General features: G+C 41.0%; 1 protein-coding gene across 1 annotated transcript in view; it reads right to left on the bottom strand.

The window, feature by feature from the left end:
* The window catches only part of LYPD1 (LY6/PLAUR domain containing 1), a 32,754-nt gene extending 13,642 nt beyond the window's left edge, over positions 1–19,112 (bottom strand). Inside the window, exons 1-2 of the mRNA XM_042454919.1 lie at positions 18,801–19,112; positions 15,916–16,053 (exon numbers count right to left, since the gene is read on the bottom strand). Of these exons, the coding sequence (XP_042310853.1) occupies positions 15,916–16,053; positions 18,801–18,852 (190 nt within the window). The 5' untranslated portion in view covers positions 18,853–19,112. The remainder of the gene's footprint in view (positions 1–15,915; positions 16,054–18,800) is intronic.
* Between the last annotated feature and the right edge of the window lie 1,594 nt (positions 19,113–20,706).

Below are 20,706 nucleotides of genomic sequence, written 5' to 3'. Positions count from 1 at the left end.
ATAATAATAATAATAATAATAATAATAATAATAATAATAATAATAATAATTTTATTTATATTTTCCAGCCTCTCATGGGTGGACTGAGGCGGGATTACAACCTAGTACAGTTGTCCCTCCATATTCGCTAGGGTTAGGGGAACAAGACCCCCGTGAATCTGGAAAAACCACAAATAACAAAAACACTGTTTTTACCTGAGAGGACACCTCTCTAGGAATCTCTAGGTCCTCCAGTGCAACTCTGTGGTCAATGTCCAACATACACTGAACATAGAATGGCACTGGAGTAGCTACAAATGGTCTTTCAGTGCAACTTTTAGTTAACGTTAACCAAAGAGTTGCACTGGAGGACCTAGACAGTCCTAGAGAGAACATATTAATGAAATCCGTGAATAATCAAAGCCGCAAATATCAAAGCCGCAAATATGGAGGGATGACTATATAAAAATACAAGTACAGGCAGAACAATAAAATACATAAAGAATTAATAATTAAAAACAAAGTATCAATAGTGACTATAAAATAAAATATTCCAATCATGTTCAAAGGAGGTGGATCTGTGTGTCTTATACAAGATCGGGTGGGTATGCTCACCTGAAGAGATCTGTCTTAAAGGTCTCCAAAGAGATAATAAGACGGATCTCTTGCGAGCGACTATTCCACAATCTTGGAGCGGCTGTGGTAAAAGCTCTTTGGGAACTTGAGGCTAGTCTAGTTGTTTTTAATTCCAGCAAATTCTTCTCCGTTGTTCTGAGAGTGCGGGGTGGATTATGCAGGTAGATGAATTCTCATAAGTAACTCAGGCCCAAGCCATGTAGGTCTTTAAAGATAATAACCAACACCTTGTATTGCGTCCAGAAGCAAATTGGTAGCCAGTGAAGATCTTTTAACATTGGTGTTATATGGTCAAACCTTGAGGAGCCGGTGACCAATCTGGCTGCCATATTTTGTACTAACTGAAGTTTCCGAACTTGGTACAAGGGTAGCCCCATGTAGAGCGCATTACAGAAATCAAGACGTGAGATTACCAGAGCATGTACTACTGCTTCAAGCTCCTTTCAGTCCAGGTAGGGGTGCAGTTGGCGTATCAACCGAAGTTGGTACCAAGCACTTCTGGCCGTCGCATCTACTTGAGATGACGCCTGTAGAGACGGATCCATGAGTACTCCCAAACTACAAACTTCGTCCTTTAGGGGAAGTGTGACCCTGTCCAGGACAGGCTGACAAATTTCCTTCCCCAGACCTGAGGTTCCTATTTCATGTACCTCCATTTTCTCTGCATTCCGTTTGAGTTTATTTTCCCTCATCTAGCCCATTACTGACTCAAGGCAGGCATTCAGAGGAGAGATGCCATCCTTAGTCACTGTAACAGTCGGAGGCAGCTAAGAAATGAAATTCTTCAGATATACGAAGACACATCTTGTGAATTTGTTAAAACAGTTTAGGTCTGTCCAAATACTTGTGGACATCACTTTGTCAACAATCACAGATTTGACCCCAAAGCAAAGAAATTATACCAATTATTTAAATATTTAACATATGTCTACTTCAGGTGTATGTTCTTGCATTTTGAACAACATTTGACACCTTGTATGCCATTTTGGTGGAAAGGTAAGATATAAATTTAAATAATTCATTTTTAAGCCATTAATGGTAATTGGGACTGCTTCAATAGTCTTTATATGAAGAAGTGGAAAATCACTTGTTTTGAATGGCTGTCCTATTTCTCTACCTTTATCCCCATCAGTTCCTCATTTGCAGTCCTGGTCATGCTTCAAGTCAATCAGCATTTGATCCACAACATTTAGTTTCTCAACACTTCATAGAGACAAGCTAGTAATTAATAATTATCATTTTCTTAATGATACTCTAAAGTGATTTATGACTGTTTTCTTCTGGATGTTATTCTTATTTGTTTGTTCATAAAGACAAGATTGAACACCTTGTGCATAAACTGATAAAGACTTTTCAGCTCATTCCTGATAAGGGTCTTGCAAATGGGCTCATTTATCTCTTCCTTCCCCAATTTTTTCTGGTTTTACTTACCGGTAAATCTGGAAGTTCACTACTTGTAAAGCATCTGGCTTTGATGGAAGTATCTTGCTGAATGTACAAATTACCTACTTTCCCCACTGCATATGGCATTCTTTGTTTCCTTTTAAATTACATTATGTCTAGCTCTGAATTTCACCCCAACATTTAAATGTACAGATGCAGCGTGCATCTTCATCATCGTCATCATCAATATACTGTCCTCCTTGTTCAGTACATATTGATGAGCATCTCTTGTTACTGTTTTTAATTTAAAGAATTACTTTCACAGAATGACATCTGTAGTGGATGAACTTCTAATAAAAGAAAAAGATGTGCAAGCATTCATCAATTTGCATATTTACCATTCACATATTCAATTTACATTCTGGCTTCATCTAACAAACTAGTTACATTCACTCTGATGAAAGATTCCATTTTCCATCCTCTCATCTTTTTAAATAATAATTTAAAACTGAAGAGCAAAAGCACAGAACAGGCACTCTTCTATGCTATGGCCATGATCCAATAAATTGCTTTGGTGATGAAATGACTTTTTTCAGCAGTAACCAGGAGTACGAGTGGCCACTTCTTTCAGTATATATAATGTCCCATTGCTCTATCAATGGGGTGCTTGAAGAAATGTAGGATCCTGTTTTTTGCTACAGTGATGATGAATTTATCACACTCCAAGAAGCATGTGCAGCAGCCTAGGCCATTTCATTAATAGGGTGGTAGAATACACTTGGCATTCAGAGAAATAAGGGCGAGAGCTGTCCACCCTTCTGAAAGCACCCAAAATGTCTTCTGTCAAATACAGTTTATTGGTAGCTGCTCTCAAGTCAACTTTAACTCATGGTGACAAGATCCCCTGTCTTCAACTGCTCTGCATAGTTCCTTCAGGATCCGAGCCATAGCTTCCTTGATTGAGTCTATCCATGTGGTTTGTGGTCTACTTCTTTTTCTACTATGCTCTACCTCTCCAAGCATTATTGTATTTTCTAATGAATTATGTCTTCTCATGATGTGCCTGAAGTATGACAGCCTCAGTTTGGTCACCCTTGTGTAATCCTTGTGTATTCTTCTTTATTTTATATGCTGTCTGGGACTCAAGGTGCCTAACAAAGCTAAACAAGATCAACTAAAATGCTGACAATAAAAATTAAAACACAATTAAAAATAATCACAATAATTTCCCCTAATACACACACACACACACACACACACACACACACACACACACACGCAGAGAGGGGGGGAAGAGATTCAAAATATAACAAAGGGGGCAGCAAAAACATGGAGTTTGGTCAAGTAATAACCAGAGCAACAGAGAGTGAAGGAACTCTTATTTTCCAATAAAAAAGAAAGAAAAGAACAAACGTGGCCATGTCTCATACTTAAGGTAAGCACTAATAAGTAATGGGAAGTGCTATCACTGTTTGCATGAAAAGAGTAATGTATGGGCACTTGCTGCATTGCCCTTTAAAACCAATTTTGTTTTCCCTCATTATTCAAAAAGTAAATATATATGCAACAGCATTATTTTTTAAATATAGTATCTTTAAATTCTATCAACTGCAATCACTGTCTTGTGTTCTCAGCAATTGATACTGGAGCCAACCCTTTTTAAATCCATCCAAGATGGCACTCTTCTACATCATGCGACAGTGAATCCTTCTGCAGTTCAACTATGTGCTATTTAAAGTAGTACTTCCTTACTACCTGCTTTGTGTTTTCCAAACAGTCTTCAATCTTAAAGAGGGTTTTTCCAATGTTTCCATGGCTGCTCAGTTTGCTCAGGAGTTGTTGGTGAGGGATTTTGTACAAAATCACTTGGAGGTCCAAATGCCTACCAAATCATGTCCTCAGTAAATTTTTCCATAACTTTTCCATATTTTCCCCACTAAATATTAGTGGGACAGAAACTACTTTTGCAGAAGCCACGCTGATTATTTTTCAGCAGTGCTCAACCTTCTAGTTTTATTCTTAAAAATGCTTTTGGGCAATTTATTAAGAAGAGACACTGAGCTAACTGGCCTATGTACAATATAACGAAATGGTATTATACTGGCCACTAGCCAGTCCACTGATAAAGAGCTATTTCTGGTATCTTAGGCCCGTTCCAGATGGGCAAAAAGTACATACTAGGTACGTACTAGGGTTAGGAAAGGGCGTCCTTTCTGGTACGTACAAAATGGCGGCGCCCATTCTACACGTGCCCTTGTTATAAGCTGGGGTTTGGTTCCACGATCCGTATATGTTCAAGTCTCATTAAATATAATGACATAGCAAAATGGTGTCCCTTATAAAAATTGGACAATCAAGGTTTTATATTTGAAATGTATACTTTTTTTGAACATTTTGAAACCGTGGATGCTTCAATCCGTGTATAACAAATCCATGTATAAGAAGGGCCAACTCTATATATTACCAGTAGCTAGAAGATCAACAATTTTATACCCGAATTATTTAAAAGGCTGATACTGATTAATATCAGTTTTACCACTGAAGATTGTAACCTACGCTAGATTAAAATGAACCATGGAAAAGGGTGGAATTCATGATTATGTGAACCTGTGAGAAACTCTTGAAACCCATCATCAAGAATAAACACATCTGTAATTGGCCAGCAGAAGTTGATTAGAAGTCTTCTCTGTGTCATTTTGAAAAATGAAGATAGCACCCTCTCACTGTCTTTTCTTAAATGTGCTTTCAATTTTTCTTCTGACAGTATCATTAGCAGTAATAGCGCGATAAAATTTCTAGCCTTCGGTGCTTTGAGTTGATCAGTAGCGGAGAATATTCAGATACTTGTCCAAAAATGTAAACAATAAAACTGAAAAGACTACTGTCATTAAATATACTTGTTTATTATAATAAACTCTGCAAGGGAAAAGGAAGGTAAATGCATACATCTGGTTAAGCCACTGAAGTGCTCTAGAATTTACTCATTATACAGGAAACCTGAACCACACTAAAGCAAAGAATTTGGAACCATTATGATAGAAGCCTGTGGGCACCATATCCTATCACCGTATGTAGCTTAAAACAAGTCCAAGAAATTGAAAAACATAAAAAGCTATTGTCCATATCCAAGAGAGAAATTAAAGTTACTCAACCAGAAACTGCAACTTCCTTTAAAATCATCTTTTTAATATATATATTTTTAAAAAATCATAAATTACCTCAAGTCAACATTTAGCTCCATCACTACCCTACTGTATTTAAAACCATGAGGGGGGGAAAAACTGAGCCCAATTTATTGTAAGCTCTCCATGGTTTCACCTTATCTAATGCACTTAATTTAGTTCATCTCCTGTTTCCTTTGTAGTGTTACAGGCAACTGTAAGATTGGAAGCAATTTATTAATAAGAGAACATGCCCTACAGCTTTAGCATCTGAAAACACTTCCTGAATGGTAATATATCTGGGGCTCTGAATTTATAGCATATAGTGGAAGTTAATAACATATACCATAATTCTTTTATTCACATGCAACCTTGTTTATCAGCAACAGAAAAGAGCTGGGTGCTTCAGATATGGGTGACTATGAAGTTATTTCATATAAACACTTGCACTGTAAACAGCCTGCAGTACCACTAGATTTTATTGGGGGAAGAGGAACAAATCTCCATATCCCTCATTGCCAGGATGGTATTTTCATTATGAAGCAAAAGAGATTGCTTTTCTCTTCACTATTTCCTTTTAAACCTGTCCAGTTACTGAGCATCCTACCCAAACAAAGTTTTTAATAAGTTTTATTATAAGTAAAATGCTCTGTACAGGAAGGAGAAAACAACCACTTGTATCTGTTATGTACTAAATATAAGTGATGCCATTGAAAACATAATGCATATAAAAATGCAAAGTGGGCAGTCACTTTCATGTCCTCCTTCCTCTTTTCTCCTCTTTAGTATATTATAAAGAGGACTGTCTTTTTAATAAAATGAAAAATTATATTCTTATGATAGACCCTATAGGAGATGCCAGAGATACCGCTGTTGGCCTTCCATTTACAAAATATGTTTAATTTACTCATACTATTAAATTGACATCAGTAAGTGAATATTGTCAATCTGTGAATATACAGCTGGTTTCAGGGAAGGAAGAGACATTAGGGATCATACTGCAAACATATATTGGATAATGGAGCATACCAACGAATTTCAAAAGAAAAACATCCCGTGCTTTATAGATTATAGCAAAGCCTTTGACTGTGGAGGAAATGAAGAACTATAGATTGCTCTTAAAGAAATGGATGTGCCACAGCATTTCATTGTCCTGATGCATGATCTGTATTTAGAACAAGAGGATAGACTACAGAGAAACAGAATATTTCCTGATTGGCAAGGGAGTCAGGCAAGGCTGGATCTTATCATCTCATCTGTTTAATTTCTATGCCGAAAGTACAGTATGTAAAGCAGGTCTAGACTGAGAGGAAAGGGTGTGAAAATTGGGGAAAGGAACATAAACAATTTAAGATGTGCTGATAACACCATTCTACTAGCACAAAATAGGAAAGACTTGGAATGATTGCTGAAATCAAAGAAGAAAGTCCAAGGGTGGTTTTATAGCTGAACATTCAGAAAACAAAAGTACTGACCACAGATGATTTACATAATTTTACAGAAGACAATGAAGAAATTGAAATAGTTTGAGATTTTCCATACCTTGTCTCAATCATTAATCAGAATGAAGACTGCAGTCAAAAAATAAGAAAAAGACTAAGGCTTGGAAGGGCAGCTATGAAAGAGCTAGACAAGATCCTGAACTGTAAAGATATCTCATTGAATACTCAAGTTAGGATTGTCCATGCCATTTTATTTCGCATTTCTGTGTATGGTTGTGAAATCTAGACAGTGAAGAAAGCTGATTGGATGAAAAGAGACCCATAAAAATGTAGTGCTAGAGGAAAATTCTATCGATACCCAGAACTGTTGAAAAGACAAATAAATGGTCCCAAAGCAAATCAAGCCTGAACTATCCCTAGAAATCAAGATGGCTAAACTGAGCCTGTTGCACTTTGGCCATATCATTAGAAGACATCACACTAGAAAAAAACCAATGCTTTGTAAGGTAGAAGGCAACAGGAAAAAGGGAAGACTGCATTCCAGATGTATAGAATCAATCAACAAACCCATGGCCCTGAGACTGCAAGACCTGAGCTGGGTGGTTTATGATAGGGTGATTTGATGGTCTCTCATTGATGGTGACACTTTAAGCCAAAGTCAACTTGACAGCAGGTAAAAACTACAAATACAAATCCCATTTTTGGTTTTTTTATTGTTGTGTGCCTTCCAGTTTTGTGGTTTTTTTTTACTTATGGCAACCTCATCATACATTTGGCAACACATTTTCTGGAGCTGAGTATGTGATTTGCATGGCCAAATGAGGAACTGAAATCCTGAGGAACTGATTTTTAGAGTTGTAGTCCATCATCAAACCACTGCACCATGCTGGCGTTTTGTGATAATTAAAAAATATATAATCTTTAATTTTCATGCAGAGGCCACCCTTTTCTTTTCAACAGAGGCTTTTCCACTTTTAACAGCTTTGTGACAGACAAAAATTGAGCAGCTGATGGTTTTCCACATCACTCCATCTGCACTGTAATAAAATCTTCACTAGATTAATTTCAGGTGTCAAGGCCAAACTGGCTGCCAATATGCTTCTGCTCTGAATTCAAGGTACTGGTAATGACATTTAAAACCCTTGGAACCTCAACACTCGAAGGAGTGTCTGTTCCTATACATATACCAGTGAGTGTCTTCACTGGTACGGTGCCTGGCTTGTGTAATGCCCTCCTTGTGAAATCCCAGCTGGTGCCTCACATGGGTTTCATTCCACCTCCAGACTAAAACATGTCTCTTTATTAAAATCCTTGGGACTTATTGATTTCTTCCCCCAAATGTATCTCTACATGCTTTTAAACTGTTTAAACCTTTAACCAGTTTAATTCAGGGTTGGATTATGACTCTGGAGACCAGGGTTTGAATTCCCACACAAGCATGCAAACCCACTGGCTTGACCTTGGGCAAGTCAGATTCTCTCGGCCTCGGAACAAATCTTGCCAAGAAAACCTTGTGCTAGGTTCACCATAAGGTCACCATAAGTTGGAAATGACTTGAGAGCATACAACAACAGTGTGTTAAAAATTTTATGTGTTCTTAGCCTTTTAAAATGAGTTGTATTGCTTTGAGGTATATCTTGCGTCAAACTGTTTAAATTGATAATTGTGCATTACTCTGAGATCTCATAATAATGGACACAAATTACATATGTTAATAAAAGGTGATGCAAAACTGAATGTGACAGCAGTAAGGATATAGACGTATCATGGGGAAAACATAAACTAGTTATGGTGAAATTTTAAATATTAATTTTCCTCCCTATTTCTTATCATTACTATGAAAATAATGTATTTTGCAGAGCTTTACATACACTTTTTACTATTCTGGACTGTACTTTATAAGGTTGTACTCTCCTACTATATTATTGGAAGGACAAAATGACAATAATTGCTTTAATTGTACTGCAACATTTATACAACCTTGGATGCCAAGGAAAACACCACTTTATGTAAACCAAATGAATACAAAATAATTCTATTTACATACTAATTAAAATAAAGTGGGAGGTGGATTCAATTGCAAAGTATGTCTAGCTTTCAACACCATAGTTGAATCCATGGAAACAGAAGCCGTGGATATGGAGGGGCAACTGTACAGTAGATACATTGAGCTAATTATGTATTGTTGGTTGGTTTTTAATTCAGTCAGTCTGCTGTAGGTGGAACCAAAAACTGGGTTCAGGCTGGGTTAAGAATTGTGCCATCCTCTCAATGTTATTAAACTGCAAACTTGCATAGCAAATAAAGAATACAAGGATTCATAGTCTAGTAACATGTGGAGGGCTGCACAATTCCCATCCTTTATTTAAGCCAAGGATGGGCAAAGTGCAGCCTATGGGATGCACTTTGAGCACTTTTAACAGGGCCAAACTCATTCATAGTTTCATACACAGATCAGGTAGCAAACATAGTTCTCTGAGTTTTGCAAAATAATCCCTGGTAGAAACATGCAGAAATGGCATTCTTTAAGCTAAAAGGTATACAAAAATGTGTATTATCTGAAAAATGCATTCAAAAATATTTGAATTGCTTTTTAAAATTTGAGATCTATGAAGATTTGGAAGGAATCCTGATTTATGAAAGAAAATATTCAAAACTGGCACAGAGAAAAAGACCAACCCACCTCATCCTTAATAAGTCTTTTATGTACAGTCACAGGGCATGAAGCTGCTGCATCATCATCTCATCATAGGTTACATTTTCCTCCACATCATTTCCTCTCATTGTATTAGTATCATTCAGGAACTTGTGGCTTTGCCTTTCCGATATTCTATGTCAGACTATGATGTCAGCTACCAGTAAAAAATGAAATATTGTTTGCACTCCTTACTTGGGTCCCAAATTCCTGTATGTAGGTCAATACAAACTGCTACCACAACTACCAGAGAAAAATCAAAGAGTTGTTCGCACAGGCATGAATACCACTTTGTGACTTATACAGAGTAACAAAGATATACAGTGGTACCCCGGGATACGAAAGCACCACGTTACGAAATTTCCGGGATACGAAAAAATTCCATAGGAAAAAACTGTTCCGGGTTACGTTTTTTTTTCGGCTTACGAAAAAAATTTTTGGTGCTTTTCGGCGCTTTTTCGCACGAAATCGCGGCTTCCAGCGCTAGCGCCTATGGCTTTTTCGGGTTGCGAAAGATTTCGAGTTACGAAGGGCGCCGCGGAACGAATTAATTTCGTAACCCGGGGTACCACTGTATAGAGACTTTCTTGAGAAATTCAATGTTCTCTGCCTAAGAAAGGGGCCTGTGGCTTCACAAAAAACAAAGACACCCTGGATCCCAAGAGGAGTTATTTTACTGCTGCTAATGGAGTCTAAATTTTACTATTCTTTGTCTTTATTCATATATGGCCAAGAGGGGAATGGTCTCTAGCTGCAATGAGATTCCTTTAAACCAACTGAACAACAACAAAAACATCCCATACAAAATGCTGGCCTGTGATACTAGCACTGTTACTTTTCTTTTCCCATCCTATTTGATTTTTAAATGATCTTTTGCCTGATGAAGAAGCTAGCGGAGCTTTGAAAGAGTGCATCATGTGTTCAACTTGGTTGGTCAGTGAATGTATCATTCTTTTGTGAACTTGTGACTCAATATTTGAATATGTTTCATTGGCATATATATACACAAATCACAATGATGATGGTATTGCTGGTGATGAAATTTTATATCCTGCCTTTTCCCCAATTTGGGACTCCAAGTGGCTTACAACAAATTAAAAAACAAACACATAGTTAAAAATTCACAGAACACAAAAGTTTAAAAGAGACACTGTAGTCATTATCTATCAGGGACTGGCAACTTTCAGCCCTCCAGACATTTGAACTTCCATTTCCCCCTATCCTCACCCAACATAGGATATTGCAAGAACTGAAGCCAATATTCCCACCTAAGGTACAGAGATAAAATTCCTAGTTCTCATGTTGTCAGGAGAAGACGTGAAAACATGTGCGAATCGTATTAGACAGCAGATAATGTAATCTCACCTGACTGCCCATATACAATACTTTTTTTAAAAGTGGAACTAGTGAAATAGAGTTTCCCCTTTGTGCTTTTCATATTATGAAATAATAATAAAAAAGAAAAGTTTTTTTTAAATTCTATGGAGGCTCCCATCAGTGGAACAAGGAAGGAGGTAATTTCTACTAACTCACAACACCCCTTCTGCTCCTCCCCAATACCACTTCCTACATGATGTTGTCAAAGGTCTTTGTTGGAAGACGCTAGAGGGAGGAGGTGGGAACAGCTGTTTCCCTTCTTATGTCAGCAGGGACACCAGGTGGCCCTCTGTTCTCTTCTGTTTTCTTTTGCTCAAACCTGAAACTGATTTCAATCATTTGAGCATCTAATTCACAAGACACCCTCCACTCTGTATGATCTATGTAGGATACTATCTATAATGAATGTGTTTCTCTAAAGTCTAGCCAGTCTCACTGGGTTAATACATTTAATTCTCTGTCATCCTCTACTCTCTCAGAAAATGCTGGTCTATTGATCATGACATGAAAATGCTCTGCATCATTCATGGCAATGCCTATTTGGTAAGAATGATATAGGGCCAAAGCAGACAGCCCAAAAAGAGCTATCAATGGCTGCAATTGCTCCAGGACTGTGGCGATCACACGGCCCGCTCCTGAAGTCGGCCGCCGGTAGGAGGGGATTAAATCAGCTCCGTTTGTCAGCGGCTTTGGGCCGTCTTAGCTGGCCTCAGAGCAACTTCCAGACACTCTATCTGGCCCATCTGTTTCTGGCCATAGTTACTTTTGTGTATAGGAATTTGCTATTCACCAAATTCTCATTAAGGCCTATTATATGGCATGTGGAGTTTCAATGGAAGGCAATTCTTTCCTTCCACTCCTGCTTCCACATCTTTCTGAACCTTCTGCCTTTTGAATCATATTAGGAAACATAAAGTGCACAGTGAATAAGAGATTAATAGAGCTCATTTTGTAAGTATAATTCTGTTCACACACGCAACCCACTGTGTTCCATTTTGGCCATCCAATTTGCAGGAAGATAGAGCTAGAAAATTTAAAGGGCAACTTTTTGAATAAGGGGAAATCTTCCTATGTGAAAGAAAGTTTCTTCAGCTACAAAGGCACTGAGGTAAGTTAGGCGAGGAATGAGACAGACTGACAAACCTATACAGGTAGATTTTAAAACAAAACAATTATTCTTGGTACATGAACTTGGAGTCCAACATAATCTGTGACAAGCTCATGGAATGCATGATTAACATGTGGAATTTATTATCACATGATCACTAGTTTTGATAGTCTTTACAAAGAAAAGGTGGGACAAATACACAGAGATTAGTTCTATCCATACATTAGTAGCCACGATGCCTAAAACAGCAATAACCTTCTGAACACCAAATGTCAACCTAACATCATCACTTCACTAACACTGCCACTTCACATCCTGCTGTGAACTTTCAGAAGCAATTTTTAGGCTACTGTAGCAATGATTGTGTCTTCCTGAAAAAAAAAGGGGGGGGGCTGGATGGCCCTTGTGGTCTTTTCCAACTTTATGATTTTGTGATTAGAGGACTGTTGCTCCAATCTAATGAAAACCATTCTCACAATTAAGATGAGAATTGGAAATATTTTATCTCTCTAAGTGTTGCTGGACCTAGCTCCCAGCTGCCTTAGCCAGAGTGCCAAACATTCAGGCAAACTGGGAGTTGTGATTCAAGCACATCTGAGGGCTACATGATTTCCACAACTGGTTTACATAAAGCATGACTGTGTCTTTCAGAAGACACACGTCTTGGTTTTTAATCTTGATTCAGGTAAAAGGAGAATCCCATGCTTGAGGTTCGTGTAGGGTGAAATCTATTGTTTCCTGTTTTTTGGAAGTGGTGGGTAAGGTTCAAAGGTAGATAGGTTATATTATTTGTATTAAAAGTCTGCATAGAAAGTGATCAGGTTGTGTAGTTGTAATTATTCAACTTAGTGAACACAAAAGAACATGGAAGAATTACTTTATCATGATTAGCATATACCCTTATTTACTCTCTATAATTAAGTAATCTGATTTGTTGGAAAATAGATAGTTAGATAAATGCATATTGCAAGGAATTTGCTAGACCAGTAACATTAGTGATTTAGACCATGAACTTGATCTCAGTATACTGTACTCCACTTTTAGGTAAAGCTTAGGGAAATAATCATATTGAACACTGACAGAAATCTAACTTTTATGAAGGACATACATTATTTAGTCTATTAAAATCAATTTTAGTTCATTGACTCTATTTAATTAAATGGGGGGAGTGCAATTGCAAGACTGCACATTATTTCATTATATACATCAGATTAAATATTCAAGCTCAGTAGCTCTTTTATAATATAAAAATTGATATTTAAACTCTTGAGTGTTAAGTAAGTATAAAGGTAACCTCAATGATAAAATAGTGTGTGAAATGCTGAAAAGTAAGTTAAAATGTGAGAATGTAGTACCTTATTGTACACATTTTAAAGTGTCAGTTAGTTATTTCCATGTAGGTTTGACTGAGTACTCTAAGGGTATAATTCTATACATGTCTACTCAGAATCACCGTTGAATTGAATTGCCTTTCTCCATGAAGAGTGTATAGTCTTGCAGTCTGATATGCAATAGCACTGCAGGAATTTATGGACTGAGCAGAGTCACTGATTCAAATCCTTCTTGTTATTCAGTACCCTACAATCTAAGGAAACTTCAATACTGAGTTTAGCTACTCAGCCCAGTCTTAAACACTCTTAAATGAAATACATCTTACTAATATAAACTGAATTTTTTCTCAAGTAGGAATTCTGCATATTACAGTCTTATTTCAATGAGACTAAACTAGCTTTAAAAACTTCTTTTAGTTAATGGAAGACAAAGCTATCTTTTATATGTACTTCTAATGGAGGTGCCATCAACCACATTAAAAGTGATCATTTATACGTTACTTTAAGACACCTGGTCTATAACAATAAATATATTTATTTATTAAATGATGCAGGTCTGTACATATGTTATGCATACTGTTCAGGAGGCACAGGTGATCTTCTGGTATAAGTCAACTACTGCTATATATAACCCAGTGCAAAATTGACAGTTTGATAAATCCAAATGGGAAAAAAAATCGTTAAGAATGTTCCCTTTTTATGGAATCCATTACAAATCAATTTATCCAAATGGAGAAGGCACATTTATTTCACACTAAATGTTTTAAGATCCAATTAGTTCTTACTTTAAACTTAACATAGTCATGGTAGCTTAATCAGTTTGAAAATCCAGTTCTAAATCTGACTTAAAGCACACACACACACATCACATTTCTGAAAAATCAATTTCTTACAAACCGAGGCACCCGAAAATGGTTTAAGCAAACCATTACTAGATAAAAGAATTTTTCTGGCATACATTCTTCTGCCTCGCTAACCTTCATCTTAAAAGATTACTGATATGCTTACTTGAAGGGTCTTAAAAGTTTTAAATTCTAAGTTGTCCAAAAGAAGCAATGTTAGCAACAGCACAGCTAAGGAAAGCGTTTTAACATGTCTACTGGGTTCTGTTTGAAAATGGTTTAATAGCCTTTGAGGTCCCACTACTTCAACCATTAATGCCTATTTTAACAAACAAACAAGCAAAGAAAGAAAATGATGAGGATGAGTGAGAGAGCTTTTAAACTGCCTTCCCAAAATTGTGTATAAGATTTCAAAATTACATCAGAAGAGTACAATTATCTTACATTTCCACTGATCAGGAGAAGAATGTGGAGTATATAAGGACTGAAAGGAAATGTTTCCTCTAACTCTTTTGTCTATTGAACCTGAGGATTTTTTTTACATTTTCAATACCCAGAGAGGAATCTGAACCTCCCACCTAGAATAAACCACTTGGCCAGAAGGTTAATGTTTATGTTGCTGTGTAGAGTTACCAAGCCACTCATAACCTACTGAACTGGAAACAACATCCTTTCATCTGCACAACTGTTAAACAGACTACACCTGCAAATTGTGACAACTTATAACTCAGATAATTGTGCCATGTACATAATTTCAGACTTATTGTAACCAATCAGTGATACATTACTCCCAGGTTTTTAAAGTTTAACAAATAAAATTCTTTCATTTAGCTCATTATTATAGATTCTGGTGTCACTGACTTGTATATCAAAGCACTCCTTGAGCAGCAGCCATGCAATTAGATTGAACTCCTTGGTAAATGTATTTTCCCCGCTACATCAATGATACAGAGCATTTTCTGGATATATTATTGTTGTCTCTTGATGTGCCTCAATTTCTCTGTGGCTCTGCTACTTGGATAATATTTCAGGGATGCTGTAAAGTCAGTGCTTGCCCATGGGTCTTCTTGTAAATGCATATCGCTGTTCATATACATTTGAAACTACCAAACAGTTTCTTCCAGGTTTATCTCTCAACTGAAAACTTATCTGATTTTACTGCAATATTAAACCAAATGTATGGGAGTTTTGTGGATCTTAATATCTATTGAAGTGGGTGGTTTTAGAGTAGAATCCTCCACTGTTAAAACACAGGTCTGCAGAAAGTAAGTTCTGTGTCATCAGTATTTTACTCCACAGATTCTCAACTCAGCTCTTTTGAAAGTGGGGGGGGGGGCAGGATAAAACTGTGCTCTTTTCATTATTATTTTTAATTTTTTAAAAAATTTTTTGAAATGTTATATACAATCCCAAAGCAAGGTCCTCTAATCCCTAGCCCTATGCAATTCCTAGGTGGAATTCTATGCAGCACTTTCACATTTATCAGACTCATCTTAAGGACTGAAACGTCAGATCTCCATTTCTACTCTCTCTCTCTCTCTCTCTGAACCAACCATTAGGGAGTATGCATTGCTAGAGTAAATAAAGGGAGCTACTAATTCAATGCCATTTTTTTCCTAACTCAAGGGAGTAGGTCTGTGTAATTAACTGTGAGATTAAATGAACTTGCCATAAATTTCCCTGTACTGAAACTTCCTGTGCTGTTCTACTATAGTTTTGTTAACTTCTTTTTAAAGTAAACTTCAGCATTTACAATTTAGAATGAAATTATAAAGAAACACAGACGAATGGCAGTCTGTGTTCAAATCAAACGAAAGTTAGGCAGTCTATGCTCAAATCAAATTAAAGCAATTCTAAAGATATACCTGAATTACATAAAGAGCTGAAGTAGACGGGGACAAAAATTCAAAGGCAAATGTGGGCAGTCCATAATGAGAGAAGATTGGCATAATTTACCTTACCTGAACTTTGCTCCATTACTTCCTTCTGACACATGTCTTGGACATTCACCGTGCAATTCACTATAAACTCTGGGGATGAGCAGTCATTGTTCAACTGAAATTCCTCACACTGATAACACTGTATTTGCAAAGCAAACCCTGGAACAGAAAGAAATGTTATCCAGTTTGGGTTAAGATGCCTTCTAAGGTACAGTTGACCCTCCGCATCCACAGTTTCTGCTACCAGAGTCAACCATCGATGGCTTGTAAATATTTTTTTAAAAAATTCCAAATAGCCAACTTTGATATTAGCTATTTTATACAAGGGGTGGTATTTTACTACACCACTTTCTATAATGGGACTTGAGCGCCTGCGGAGTTTGGTATCCACAGGAACAGCGGTGGCTCCTGGATTCAAACCAAGAGCCTGCTATACTGCACTTTCCAGCATATTTAGATGGAAATAATAGAATTTATGGGGAATTGCTTCCGAGTGATTTTAGCATTAAGTCACTCTGTGAGGAACTAATGAGGAAGCAACTGCAAATATGTTTAGGACTGTGTGTGTGTGTGTGTGTGTGTGTGTTACTTTATACCAATACACTATACACTTTCCACTCTGCTCAAATATGTGACCTGGAGAGTAGCTCTGTATGCCCTAGCAGCCAAATTTTTTAAAAATAGGAAGAAATACATAAGTTCTAAAGGTGATGATTATATTTAGTAATTTTACACTAGCTATATATGGTTCTCTTAATTTTTTCCTAACTGTTTAGTTTTATAAATAATTGCTGTATAACCACTGATGTTGCAAATATGATATGTTTGTATTTTGTCGTTTTTTGTGATAGTGTTTTACACAAAGACCATTGGCCAAAAGCAATACAATTTGACTGACTGACACCCTGCCTTTAGTCTAGAGTCTAGCCAAGAGCAGCCCTCTCTCTCTCTCTGTGTCCCAATGGTCAGCCAGCACTGTCCTTCTGCTTCCAGATCCCCAAAAGGCTGCTGGCTGCGTCCAGCAGGGGGCAGAATGAACAGCTGTGTGATGAGGAGGAGGAGGAGGATGAACCGGGAACAAAAATCGATCTGTTTTGCACAGCGGCCGCAAGGCACCCCTCTTTTTCCTTTTCCTCGCCTTCTTCTTCTTCTTCTTCCAGAGGAGTTTTTAAGGGGGAAAAGCACTAGGATGCTTCTTTTTAAGGACCAAAGCAAACTAGAGGAGTAAGAAAACGAGGCTCTCCTCCTTCTGGCTGCACTCCGGCGCTTTTGCTGGGCCGCAGGGTTTACTTAACTCCTAATTAATTGCAAATGATTTAATTACTATTTGGCCACGCGCCATTACGGCGGAGGCGCATCCCTGAGCATGGGAACGAGCTCCTTCTTTGGAGACAAAACCCCCCGGGGGGGGGGGGGAAAAGGGGAGGGGGGGCCCCCCCTTTTTTCCCCGGGCGGGGCAACCCCAGCCGGACCTCGGGGGGGGGGTGAGGGCGGCTTTCTGCACCCCCAAAGAGGGGAGCGTTGAGGGGGAGCTGTGTGGGCCTGAGGGTCCATCTGCACTGTAGAAAAGCATTGCAGCCTGACGCCGCTTTAAGTGCCGAGGAGGAGCTCCATCCGATCCCTATGCAATAAGCCTCCTCTGCCTGGCTCCTCTTGCTGGGCGCCTTCAAGGCCTTTCTGATTTAGGAGCCCCGGGTGAACTTCTCACGGGCTTCTCTTGGCAAGTCGTGACTGCCCTCCTCTGAGGCTGAGAGAGGGGGGCTTGCCTGAGGCCACCCGGTGGGTCTCTAGGGCCCAGGCGGGGCTCCAGAGTCCAGCCCCCAAACCCCCAGGTTCTGCCCTGGCAGTGAAAGCGGTGTCCAAGTGCTTTCTTCCCACAGTGTAGACGCGCCCTCTGAAGCGCCACTGAACCGGGAGGAGAAGGAGGCGCCTTCGGTGCCATCTCCACGGAAGAGGGCCGCTCTCCTGGAGGCGCTGCGCCCGAGGCACTGCTTCTTCTCCCCTAACCCTTCCAGCTTTCCGCCCAAGGCGGGAGGAAGAGCCAGAAGGAAAGGCGAGGCAGCGGGCCCTTGGAAATGGGAGCCACCCTCAGCCCCAAATTCCATGGAAGCCCCAGGCGGAGGCAGGGGCTGCTCCAGGAGCCCTCCAAGGAAGAAGAGAGCGGCTACTGTCTGGCCCCAGGTCTCTCCCTAGGCTGCCGCCCAAGGCTCCCTGACTGAAGAGACCCCGACCTAAACGGGCTCCCCAAGACCGGCCCTCCCGCCAAGGAAGCTGCCTAGTCGGGAGAGAAAGCCCGGGAGGCAGCGGGCGGAGGGCACTCTCAGGGGGACCTTGGGCAAACAAGCCCCACTCTCTCTTAGCCCCCTCAATGGAAGGCAAGGGCAAAAGCTCCATCTGAAGATGCCAGCCACAGATGCTGGCCAAATGTCAGGAATGAACTCTTCTAGAGACTGCCCACAGAGCCCGAGAAAGCCACAAAAAACTATCAACCCCAGGAGAGCTTCACCGCCTTGGGATTGACCTGAAGGCCCACAACCAGGAGGGCCCCAGGGAGAGGGACCCCTTTCCCCTTCCTGAGAGACTCTCTCTGTGCCCCCCGCGATGCCAGCTGTGCCTGGGCGCCACCCTCCTCTCTGCCCAGGCAGCTGTTGAACACCAGGCGCCAACTTCGCAGAGGCAAGCAAGCAGGTAAGCAGGCAAAGGCAGGCAAGGAAGCAGGGCCCGAGGGGAGCCCCACGTCCTCCTGACCATTTGCGCCTTTGGAAGTTCCCAAAGGGTTGGCGTTTCTCGCGCTTTCTTCGGGTCCCGTCTTCCCTATTTCTTCCTCCTTTTGGCGGTGGTGAGGACCTCCCTACCTGGTCATCAGCCCCGGCTGGAGATCGGAAGAGGAAGGAGGCTCTCCTTACCTGGCGCCAGCCACAATCCCCAGAAAGTTGTCGCCACGGCAAGGAGCCACATCCTCTTGGAGCCGGAGGAGGAGGAGGAGGAGGAAGAAGGCCAGTCTCCCACCGATGCTGCTGCTGCTGCCGCCGCCGCCGCCGCCCTCGGGGTCCGGGTGCCGGGGTCCTGGGGGCTCCGTGGGCTGTAGGGCGGCAGGCAATGGCCTGCGCCCTTGTGGCCGGCCGAGCCCGGCTGCCTCCCTGCTGCCTTCCTCCTTCCTCGCCGGAGTTGCGAGACTGGGCTGGGAGTCCGGCGGAAGGAAGGCGGCGGGCGGCGAGGCAAGAAAAGGAGGGCGGAGGGCGGGGAGGAGAGAGACCCAGCGCCACAGACGCCCCCTCTCTCCCTTCCCCTCCCTCCCCAGGACCACGTGACTCACACTCCGGGGGACACCCCCCTCCCCCCATTTCATTATGTTATTTTCCTGAAGAAAGTTTTTAGGAAGAGAAGAGCGTCTTCGAAGGTTTTGGTGGAGGAGGAGAGACACACCGAGGAGCTCCAAGTTTCTTATCCCCCCCCAAAAGAGCCCACCCCCCCCCCCCCCCGAAACTCTTCCCTTCAGGTTGCTTTTTACTGGAGGGTGCAGGGCGGAGATAGGCATTCATCACCCAAGGCCCGGCAATACAACAGGCTCCATTCATTCATCCATTCCTCCTTTCCCTCATCCATTCCTTGCCTCCGTCTCACAGACGCCACAGTTTCCCATTGCTGAGCCCTGGGGTTGCTTTCTATAGGAGTCTGGGGGATGAAGAAGACACTCATTCATCATCCAACGCCTGGCAATACAACAGGTGCCAAACGCCGGGCTCATCCATTCCTTCACCCCCTGCCTCCGTCTCCCAAAGAGTCCACAGTTTCCTCTTGCTGAGCCCCAGGCAACCTTGAGGTTGCTTTCTATGGGCGTGTGTGGGGCAGAGGCGCGTACTCCTCCGATAAGACAGGCTCCAAACGCCCGGCTCTTGCAGTGCTCAAGGCCATCCATCCATCATCCCTTTCCTCAGCCCTTCCCTGTCTCTGTCTCCCAGAGTTCACGGTTTCCCCTTGCTGAGCCTTGCTGGGTTGCTTTCTATGGGAGTCTGTGGGGTGACAGCGCTCCCCCAATACAACAGGCTCCAAATCAATCCAGACCTCCAAAGCTCAAGACTATCCATCCATCCATCCATTCCTTCCTTCCCTGCCTTGGTCGCCCTCCGTCTTACATTGGCTCCTCTGCAGGGTGACCGGAGCGTCCTCCTTTTCCAGGACACGTCCTCCATTTCATCATTCTGTCCAGAAGGAATTCCAAAATGTTGAGCCTGACTGCTAAGGAGCATGGATTTACATTTCTATGTGGGTTTTTTTGTGGTTAGTTTATTGTCCTCCATTTCCCCCGACTGTCCTCCATTTGGGGTGCCACACCTGGCCATCCTGCCCTTTCTCTGACAGGCGCTTGGACCTCTTCCCAGTTTTCCCTTTACCTTGCCGTTTCTCCCTTTGGGAAATTAGAAAGACAAACCCCCAAACCATGGAGGACTTTATAAGAGTATAGCCTACCCTTCTTAACAACCAACTGGACACTTCCCTCCCGCTTCCCGCGTCTTGGCTGGGGCCAGTGGTTCTGGTTGTGTGAATAGGCAAACAGCAAAGCGGGGGGGGGGGGGGGGGCTTTGTGTATTTACTTAATGGCGGCGGCCGCACAGCAGAGAGTAAGGGTGAGTCGAAGGAGGAGGGAAGTAGGCTTCTCGCTTCCCTTCCATGACCAGACTGGCCACCAGCCGTCCTCCTTTTCCAGGACATGTCCTCCATTCCCACTCTCTCCAGGAGGAATTCCAATTATGAACCCCATTTCGAGCATGACTATGAACCATGAATTTATATCAGAATTTCTAGCTTTTC

This window comes from Sceloporus undulatus, chromosome 1 (genome assembly GCF_019175285.1).
Source record: "Sceloporus undulatus isolate JIND9_A2432 ecotype Alabama chromosome 1, SceUnd_v1.1, whole genome shotgun sequence".
Lineage (NCBI taxonomy): Eukaryota > Metazoa > Chordata > Lepidosauria > Squamata > Phrynosomatidae > Sceloporus > Sceloporus undulatus.
The sequence above is the reverse complement of the archived record's forward strand: the minus strand, read 5'-3'. Positions and strand labels throughout refer to the sequence as shown.